We start from the raw sequence: 10193 nt of genomic DNA on the forward strand, positions 1-10193 counted from the left end.
ATGCAAATGGCATGAATTTGTAATTTTTTATAGCTGAGTATTATTCCATTGTGTATAAATACCACATCATTCTGATCCACTCACTTGTATTTGGACACTTAGGTTGTCACCATAGCTTCTTCAATGTAAACGAGCCTGGGAGCGCAAGTTTCCGTTTGAATTAGTGCTTTTATTTTCTTTGGGTTAATGGCTAAGATGAAATTGCTGGGTCATATGGCAGATCCACTTTTAATCTTTTTAGGAACTGCCACACTGTTTTCTATAGGTATAGGACAAGTCTGCATTCCCTCTACCCATTAAGAGTTTCCATTTTTCTCCACATTCTCTCCAGCACTTGCTTCAGGTGTCTCTTTGATATGGACCATTCTCACTAGAGTGAGGTGGAATCATGTTGTGGTTTTGATTTGCATTATCCTAACAATAAGGGATGATGAACACTTTTTCATGTGCCTGTTGACCATCTTCTTATCTTCTTTGGAGAAGTACCTATTTAACTCTTCTGCCCATTTTTTGGTTTGGTTATTTGTTTTGTTTTTGTTGAGTTGTATGAGTTCTTTGTGGAGCTTTAATATCAGCTCCTTGTCAGATGCACGGTGTGCATATATTCTCTCTCACTCAGTTTACCATGCATTTTTAAAAATTGTTTAAGAAGTACATGCTAATTGAAAAAAAATCTGAACAACAGAAACAAACAGAAAGTTCTATTTTACTTTTATTTTCCAAGGCTACCCTCTTCCCTGTTTGGCATACATATTAACTAACTTCATTTTCCATTGAAATATTTACAAATAGCACAATCCTACCATTTAGCACTTTGGCTCATGCATCAATACTAACTGTGTAATTGACATCCTATAGATAAAGCATAATTTATTTTATAATAATGTTATAATAAATGTCCTTGTATTTAAACTTCTGTATATATTTCTCATCATTTTCTTAAAATGAATTCATAGATGTATAATCAAATAGATTGGGCTTTACATTTACTTTTTTTTTTTAAAAGATTTATTTATTTATACAAGAACCGGGGTACAAGCCAGAGTCACGGGAGGGTGAGAGGATTCACCAGAGAGAGTGGGGAGCAGAAGAGGCAGACTTATGAAATGCACAGCTGAGGAGAGCAGAGAGGTCTGTCACGCCATGTGGGACCCTCACCAGGTGGCCAGGGATCGAACCTGCGCTGCAGAGGCCATAGGCAGCTTCGCAACCCAGCGCTCAATCGCTGCGCCACCGGGGAGGCCCAGTATTTGTATTTCTTCTAGCTTTTTTGTCACTACTGTCCTCTCTTATTGCCTTCTATGGTTTGTTGATTTTTTTTTTGTGATCATGTTTTCATTTACTTCTCATTTTGATTTTGTGTATGGTATGGATATTGTTTGTGGTAATCATTGCAATTACATAAAACATCTTAAAGTTATGACAACCTATTTTAAACTGATAAGAACTTCACTTGTATTTACAGACACAGGTATTATAGGCAAAGTCTAGTGGTAAGACCTTGGCATGTTTCCCTGCCCTGAGAAGCAGACTGTTAAGAATTCAAACTGAGCTTCCTTGTGGGGTTCCCAGCAAAGTCAGTTTGAGAAGTGTACAGTTATATTTTATTTTTCTTGTGCATATGCAAAAGAATTAGATAAATTTACTAAATCTAGACTTTAATTGGCAAATAAGTGTTCTTGTAATCATTTGGTAGAATTAAAACAAGGGTGGAGAGAAATTATTTTTCAGTAATATTTTTGGATATCATTTTCAGTTTCTTTTTAGTATATTCTCTCTATATATTTTTTACCTGCAAATTGGACTGGATACTAAATTTTAAATATCTAACTAATTTGTAAAAGTTTGCTTCCAAAAGGCTCTAGTAGCCAAACAACATCCACTTGAATAACTACTCTCTTGGTGATTATGTGCTTCCGAAAATGTGGGCCCTATGCTTTCCTTCCCGTCACCCACTCTGCCCTAAAATTAGCAGGAATAAAACCTTGTGTTCATCATACTCAGGTGAAAACCACCACTTATGAGAATGGACTGTAGTGCTCACTTCTGACTTAATTTTAAAGCTCACCACCCTTCCGCCAGGCAGAGATCACACCCATCCTGACAGTGAGCTTTTCATGATACTCTTTTTGTCCCCGATGAAACTGGGGGACTAAACTTTTCTCTGATGGCCTCAACCTTATGCAAAGGCAGCAAATCAAACCTCTTTCTGGATTTGTGGCCTTATGCCCTACTCCAGCATTTCGGGGTACTTTGGGAAGGTGTTGCCCTTACAAGAGACAGATTGGACTCAAAATAGCTCCCTTTGCTGGATCAAATATCACATTTGCATTCTTCTTGGTCAGACAGCCCTGGAAAATAGGTTGATTCCCAGTGAAATTCATTCCCATGTCATAACCCTGAAACCTTCTCATTGGTTTGCTACTGATTTTGCTAGTTGACCTGGCATACCATTGTTGGCTCCAAATGGCTTTCTATGGCCTCCTCCAGACTGGATTGGGTGGCATGCAATAGGACTCCTTTGGCTACCGGCTACTATTTAAAAACCTATCAACCCACCCATCACCCTCACCTTATACACCCTTGACTAGATCAGTTTTCCACCGGCATGATCATCTAGCTTTTGTTTCCCTCCCTCCCTGAGGAAATGACGTGCAGTTTGACACATGGAAGTCCTTACAAACTTTATTAAACTGGCTTTAAGAGACTCACTCAAGGAAATCTCTCTAGCAAACACTAAACTCAAACTATGAGAAAAGCTGTTATACAAAACTGACTCTGAGCAGAGATAGGCACTGGCCCAATAATGAATTGAGTGAATAACACACCGAATGCTGAGTCTGTATTCCTGACCACTCCTCAAATATGCCCCACCTAGTAAGAGATGTGCAACTTCAGGTGCCGTGTTTATCAGATGCCACTCCGTCTTTCAAAGACTGGTTAAATTCTTGGGGAGAGGGATTTGGGACTTGGAGGGAAAAAAATTACTTTTTGTTATATTATGCTTCATCCTTGAAATAGAAGTTTCTCTCTACTTCCTAATTTACTGTAATTTCTGTGCAGATATTCCTTAGTGCATAATTCCTAGATCCTCTCTATATAGCTCGGCGGCCTCCTGTGACTTCCTCTGCTTGGAAAGAAAATTTAAAGTTTTTTCTTTAGTTGACCAGTTTCACCCATTAAACAGCAGGAAGCAGTTAATTAAATAATACCCATTATCTTGCATACAAGAACTGGGGTGTACACCAGAGGAGGGGGCATGAGAGGCTGCACCAGAGTCAGAGTGGGCAACGGAACAGGCGGATCTACTGAAGTACAACTGCTGAGGGGGGCAGCAGGGGAGCCAGGAGAGGTCTGCTGTGCCCTATGTGAGTCAGAGGGATGGAACTCAAGCTTTAGGGGTGATGGGTGATAGGGATAGCGCTGAGACCTAACCCCTAGGCCACCAGGGAGGCCCTATATTTTTAACTCTACACGCCAAGCTGTGATAACATCCCTGAGTTGTTTTTAACTGGAAGTTCTCGCGTTCTTACCGTAAGAAGGAACGGGTGTGAAGGTGGGTTTGGAAATGATCCCGCAGCGGGTGACTGGGAGGAGACCGCGAGGGGAGGGGAGGAGACAGCGAGAGGAAGCGCTACCGTCTCCGTGAAGCGGGAGGCTAAGCCTGGACTCAGAATCCGGCCGCCGCCTTTTGGCCTGGGTCTGGGGGAGGCGCTCTGGCCCTGCCTGGGTCCGGCTGCGGGTCGCCATGGCGCGCCCCGGGAGCTGCGCGTGGGGTCTCCTGGGTCTCCAGCTGGGCCTGCTGGCAGCGGCAGCGCCCCTGCCTTTGCGAAGAGGTGAGGCGTGGAAGGCAATAGGGCTTGGGCGGGGTGAGAGCGGGGACGAAGGGGCACAGAGGCGGGGTGGGGAGGGGGGAGAGCCCCCCTGGGCTCAGCAACAGAGCAGGTGGTGGCGGCACCAAGCCGCGCCCGCCCTTGCACTGCGCTGGCAGATCTCCTCCAGGGACCTGGGGGACCAGTAGTTGCTTGAGGCTAGGAGGGGGCCTGAAAAGAGGCTGGGGGGGTAGTAGTAGGGGAGAGTAGGAGGGGGAGGGGAGGAGACAGGGTGGGTAGTAAGTTATCCTGAAGTGCATAACCCACCCCCCCCCACCTCCAGACCGTAGAGGGGCAGGTTCCAGGGGTTAGGGGGGGGAGTTTCCAGCAAGGGTAAGATTCTGCTCCCCTTCCTTGCCCCCCCCACACCTAGACAACCTCTTAACATTTCTGTGCTCTGGAAAACTCCTTCATCCCCACTGCCCTACACTCTTGACCCTCCCGCCGCTTTGGCCACTACACTGGCACTGGCAGCCCACCTGCTCCCTTGACAGAGACTCCTTCCAGCCACTTCCTCCCACACATCTCTCCTGGCTGCTCCTTTTGCTGCTTTATTCTTCTTCTCTCCTCCTCCCCTTCAACCCCAGCGCTTCCAAATCCTTCCTGTTTTTTAAACTCACCTCCTGCTCCAGGAGAGGACACACAGCTTGTTCCCTGGCCCAGGACACACCCAGGAAAAGCTCTGGGCCCAGGACAGGGAGGGCAGGAGCAGTTTCCCAGATACTGCCCTGGGAGTAAGGGTGAGGAAGGACACCCCAGTTCCACCCTTTGGCCCAGTAACAAGTATTCATACAGGGGACAGCCTCACCCGAGGGTCGAGGAGGGGCGCGGAATCCCCACCCTTCTCTGTGGGGAAGGTGTGCTGTCTGCATGTCAGGGGCCACTCAGTGTGCACCCCAGCTGCCCCCATACCTTGCAGAGCAGAGGCCCCAGGACAACCTGCAAAGGCCCAGAGACCGGACCTGGCCTCCTCCTGGGGTGCTGACCTCAGGGGCAGGTCCTTCCTCTAAGATCCTTCCACAGGCTGCCTGGGGCTTCTGACTGCAGGGACCCTGCCAGGTTGGCAGGGGGGATCATGGGGTCCTCAGCCACTGCCTCTCCTTTCTGTGGAGGGTTCCTGGCCCCCTGCACCCTGAGTGACTCAGCAGGAAGTCGCAGGAGGGAGCTGAGCTGGGTGCTCAGCATGTCTGCTGCTGGGTCTGGGATGCCTGCTTGTGTGCCTTATTTGTTCCCTGTGGGCCTGCTCATGCCAATGCCAGAGTCACTTCTGTCATGAGCTCTGGGCCTGCCTGACCTCCTGACACTCGGATGAGGACTGTGCACCCCATGGCCAGGGGCCTCCTCTCTGCCAGCTCTGGTGCTTCTCCAGGGGCTCTTCAAATGCTGTGGATCCCCTGCTGCAAGTGGCAGGACTTGTACCTTAACTGAGGGTCTGAGTCGTGACACTTCAGTTAGGACGCCATGAAGCCCACGCAGCAGCCTTCCCACCCAACAGCTTCTGCGGGTTGTGTGGCCCTGGGGCTTGTTGGCCACAGTACCTCCGTGACTGCGAACAGCTGGTGGTTGCAACAGAGATCTGGGGTTTGCCAAACCTGACACATTAAACATTTGCCATTTACAGGAATACCCACAGGAGAGCCTGGCATTAGATGGAGATAGGAAGGGGCCCCAGTGCACCCTCAGAGAGGTTTCAGGTTGGTGCTCCCCTCTGTCCTTGCGCTTTAACCTTTTTTGGGGGAAAAAGGTCGGTGTAAGGAGATTGTGCTTGAATTTCCCTAAGATGTAGGATTTAACCCACAAGTAAATTCATGAGGTATAAATATGACTATTTCCTGTTACAAACCCAGGGAACGTGCGGCCCCTCCCTCTGCTGGAACCGGCCTCTCGTCCTAGTGATGGCTTCCTGGTCTGAGGAGCGGCTCAGTGTGGACGGGGGCACGGGGCCTGCACGGGGTCCAGCCTTTCAGGGGGAGCCTCATGCACCTCCCAAGGCCCCCTCCTGTGCTTGGTCCCATGATTTGTATTTCTGTCCCGAGTCCCCGGGGGACTGTCCCTGGGTATTGTCTCCAGAATCACCGTGTTTCTTGAGCTGATGGGAAAGGTTTTGGGGTCAGGCCGCTGCTGACTTTCCAGCCTTTCTGGTCACTTCACTCTTCACAGCGTCCCTCTTCTGACGGTTGAGCGCCTGTTCCTCCAACCTGCTAGTCCAGGACTTTTACCCGCACTAATCTGGGAGGCCATTTCTGGACCCCACTGGCAACTACAGCCTGGCCGCCAGGGACACCCTCTCTGAGCTGCATGAAGCGGGTTGCTCCTCTCCTGATTCTTACAGGCTGACAACAGCGACCTCCAGACCCTCCCCTGGAGCAGAGTTGGGGCACAGTTTCTGCTTTTCCTGCATATCCATCCCAACATGCTCTTCTCTGCGCCCTTCAGTCCCTCCTCTCCTAGTGCCTGATCTCCTGCCCCTGCAGTGGGGCTTCCCTCTCTCCAAGCTTCAAGGCTGGTCCCCCTCCAAGGTCAGCACCACCCCCAGGGGCTGTGCTGAGTCCTCTGCCCACATCCTACTCCCTCTGCTCCTGCCTCCACCCCCTCCCTGCTGGACCCGCCCCCTCAGGAGCAGCCCCTGCTCTCTCCACCCCCCTGGGAACACTGGCCACATTCTGACAATGCTCTGGCATCTAGACCTTTCCTCCCTTAGCCACCTGTGTAACCTGGGAAGGTCATGGGCAGGTGCTGAGAGAGGCTGGTGGTCACAGAGGTGTTTCCAGGACATGTGGTTTCTCTCCAGGCAGACGCCTCCTCTCCCATGAGCAGGGAGGGGCACTGCCTTGCACAGCTGAGAGTGAGGGTGGACAGGACAGTCTCTGCTTTGTGAGCGCCCCCAGCCCTTCAGGGAACCGCCTGTGTCTCAGACATGGGGGAGGCTGCGTGAAGGCCTCTTCTTTCAGTCCTACCCTCACCTGGGTTTTTCCTTCTCATCTGCAGACTCTCTGAGCGTTAACATCACCATCACTCCCAAGACGCAGCCATGGTGTGAGGCTGAAGTGCAGGTGTATGGGGAGCGCTGTTTTTCCTATGACTGCCAGAGCCACGCGGTCACGGCCGTCTGTGTTCAGGGCATGAAGGTGGAGGCTGCACTCAGGGAGGACCTGAGAGGAAATCTGAAAGACCTGGCGGAAAAGTTCAACGAGAAGCTTCTTGACATTGAACCCGAGGATTCCCGAGGCAGCGGTGAGTCTGAGGCCCAGGGAGAGCGGGGACACGTGTAGGTCAGGGCGCTGGCGTGTTTAAGTAAAAGTCTCCTGTCGCAGCAGGCAGGGAGGACACGGAGGGCAGAGCAGGGCAGGGAGGCGGGACCAGTGCTGTGGGCACCAGGGGCAGAGAATGAGCCTTCTCCCCGGGCAGGGCCCCTCTCTCTGCAGGCCTCGATGGTGATTCAGGAGGAGGCCAGTGGGCGCAGCCGAGGATCCTGGCAGCTTGTCATCAGTGGACGCATCTCCCTGCGTTTGGACTTGGTGACCGGCCACTGGACGGCGGAGCGTCCTGGAGACAGGTGGATGCTGGAGACGTGGAAGGAGGACAGAGACATGAATGCCACTCTCTGGAGGATGTCCCGGGGAGACTGGAGGACGTGGCTGCAGGAGGTTGCAGCGCACTGGGAAACGCCGGGGACCACAGGTAACAAGGCAGTGGGGAGGAGTGGTGGGTTTCTTAGATGGATGTGTTCGTGTGTTCGTGTGCGTGTGAACGTGTGTTGTGTGTGTTGTGTGCACGCATGTTGGGGAGTGCGCCGCCCCCCTGAGTTCTTCTCGGGAGACAGTGGCTAGGACACAGCTGTGCTCTGCCTCCTGCCTGTGCCCTGGCCCCTCCTGACGCCTCTTCCTCTCTGCAACACCTTTCTTCACTCCATGGACTCTTTGCTGATCCAAACATGGGGCCTCTTTCTGTTTCCAGACCTTTCTCCCACTGCTCTCCTTCTCAGCATCTCTGTTCTCCTCTCGCCTGGTCTGCATCTGGAAAGTCTTCCGTCCACCTCAGCACCAGCTCCTGAGAGGCGTCTCTGTCACCCTCCTCCCGCCCCTGCTCCTCTGTCCCTGCAGGAGAGACTGGTTAGTGAGCCTCCTCGCTCCCCCTGAGCGCTGTGCCCCTGGGGGCAGGACCTTCTCTGTCTGTACATCCAGGATGTGCTGGAGGGGCTGCCAGAGCGAAGAAAGTTTCTGCATTTGGGGATACCTGGGGTGGCAGAGGCTCAGGGGATTCCCCTTTATGGGGTCTGGACCCGGGTTTCACTGTGATTTTCCATTTCAGCACCACTGAGCACCACCCTAGGCAGGTCTGCAACCACGAGTGTCATGCAGGGACCCTGGTTCGTCTTTGGGATCATCCTCGCCTGCACCATCCCGCCTGGCATCATAGGCGTTATAATATGGAAGGTACCTTGTGCAGGATGAGGGGACGGGAGGGGGCCCGGGTGTGAGGAGGGCATGGAATTCCCATTCGGGCCCCTCCCCTCCTGCCCCTGCTCATGGTGGAAAGGAGACTAGGCAGGAAGGGCTCGTGTCACTTGAGCAAGAACTTGGACAAGCTCAGCCCCGAGTGCTGAGCCCCCTCGCTGTAAAGCCCGTGGTGGGAAGAGGCCGCCAAGGCTTAGGGCCTGTGGATGTTCTGAGGGTTTAGCGAGTCCCTCCTGACTGGGGTCAGACATCTGTTGGGGCGGGGCCCCTGGTGGGTGGAGGGGGCAGCAGGCACACAGGTCCTGGTCGTACAAGGCTTTGCTGGGCTCACCACACAGCGGCATGGGGTCCCTAGATGATGTGTCAAGGGGAAGGAGGCTCCCTTCAGGGGCTTAGTGCAGAGGGACTGGGTCAAATCCCAGGAAAGTGGGTGAGGAGACCTCGCAGACAGACTCAGCAGTCTGGAGATCCAGCGGCAGCCCCGCAGACAGCAGCTTGGCTGGTGCAGGTGGTGGGAGGGACAGCAGAGATGGTGGCAGAGCAGGTCAGAAGGGCCCCAACTCTGAGGAGCCCCAGGGATCCTGGCTCAGCGCTGTGCCATCACCTGGCAGCCAGTCTCCCGCAGACCCCAGGCCCCCAGCCAGGTGCCCTGTCTTGAGCAGAGGGGAACAGGGGACGGGGGCTGTGCTGTTGTGAGGGGATGCTGACAGCTGGGCTGGATGGGACAGAAGGAATGTGGGACCCTTAGAGCCTGTGTGTACCCTCCAGTGTGAGATGAGGCTGAGAGCCAGGGAAGAGGCTCTTAACCTACAGCCTCCAAGGCTGGAGGGAGCAGCAGCCAGGCCGCCCTCTCAGGGCCTCCCAGTCTGACCTCGGGAGCAGGCGCAGGCAGTTCACTGAACCTGGGGCTGGCTCTGCTGTGGACAGGAGGGAGGAGGCACCACAGGCTGCAGCCCAGAGACAGCGGGCTTGGGGATGGGGGTGCTGTGGAGGGACAGACTCAGGAGAAGGGAACCAGGATTTCCTGAACCACTGGCACAAACTGGGGTTTCTTTTCTGATGCAGACATACTGTAGGGAGCACCGGAAAGTGTGGCCCTCCTTGGCCACCTCTCCATCTCCAGCCCCTTGTCCTGACTCCCTGGAGCTTCAGTCCTGCAGCAACTTGGGACACCTGCTGAGAGGGGCTGACACAGAGGAGGCCACAGTCAGCAACTTTCTGGCTTGTGGGTTGGAGACATCCTGCAGGGGAGGAGGAGGGAGAGGGATAGAGAGAGGAAGGGAGGAGCCCAGGGACTGAGGTGATGGTGCACGGGTGCATTGGTGAAAGAAACTCTATGGGGACTACACCTGAGGCGGGGGAGGCAAATGTTGTTTAAAAATGAACAATGATGTAAAAAATAAATTAATAAAAAAAGGAAAACTGTTAGTGAACAAATGTAATTTGTAAAATAAAATTTACCTACAACTGTCAAAAAAATAAAGGAAGAAAGAACACCAGCTCAGCAGCACTTGCCCCAGGAGCTTGAGCCCTTTCCTGTTAGGTGAGGAAATTGGGTGAAGCTCTCCTCCCGCAGACATTCACCGTCCAGGCAGGACCAGCCCCCGCTGCCAACACCCCCTCCTGACCGTGCACGTGGGCGGGTGGAGGAGGCCTGTCCCGGGCGCAGGGCCTGTCTCTACAGGACAGGGATGTGTGGTAGCAGCAAACTGAATTAGCAGGCATCATGGAGATGAGGAGGTTCTCACTCATTCATTGGAGTCTCTACCCAGCCAGGGCCTTTGTGTGTGGTTTAGAGATGAAACACAGCAGTTGGGGAGACTCAGGTTTGAGTGGGAAGAGCATAGTGGGTCCCTGTGAGCTG

At 52.7% G+C, this 10193-nt stretch overlaps 1 protein-coding gene across 2 annotated transcripts; it reads left to right on the plus strand.

The window, feature by feature from the left end:
• The first annotated feature begins 3657 nt into the window (after positions 1-3657).
• Positions 3658-9805, plus strand: LOC119251547 (UL16-binding protein 1-like). Of its 2 annotated transcripts, XM_054697915.1 has the most exons (6): positions 3658-3836; positions 6861-7106; positions 7281-7553; positions 7858-7984; positions 8184-8308; positions 9395-9437. In XM_054697915.1, exons 1-6 carry the CDS (start codon positions 3749-3751, stop codon positions 9403-9405), a joined length of 870 nt encoding a protein of 289 aa, XP_054553890.1. In that variant the 5' UTR covers positions 3658-3748; the 3' UTR covers positions 9406-9437. The 2 variants fall into 2 exon arrangements, with proteins under 2 accessions (XP_054553890.1, XP_054553889.1); XM_054697914.1 differs by lacking the exon at positions 7858-7984 and having other exon boundaries at positions 9395-9805.
• The last annotated feature ends 388 nt before the right edge of the window (positions 9806-10193 follow it).

Source organism: Talpa occidentalis, unplaced genomic scaffold (assembly GCF_014898055.3).
Source record: "Talpa occidentalis isolate TD23 unplaced genomic scaffold, MPIMG_talOcc4v2.1 talOcc4.2, whole genome shotgun sequence".
Lineage (NCBI taxonomy): Eukaryota > Metazoa > Chordata > Mammalia > Eulipotyphla > Talpidae > Talpa > Talpa occidentalis.

What these genes read in the sequence shown, in the direction of transcription:
- LOC119251547 (XM_054697914.1), top strand. Translation starts at nt 3,749, where the DNA reads ATGGCGCGCCCCGGGAGCTGCGCGTGGGGTCTCCTGGGTCTCCAGCTG. An exon ending in CGAGGATTCCCGAGGCAGCG is followed by an intron (nt 7,107 to 7,280) that starts GTGAGTCTGAGG and finishes CTCCCCGGGCAG; the next exon opens with GGCCCCTCTCTCTGCAGGCC. An exon ending in GGAAACGCCGGGGACCACAG is followed by an intron (nt 7,554 to 8,183) that starts GTAACAAGGCAG and finishes TTTCCATTTCAG; the next exon opens with CACCACTGAGCACCACCCTA.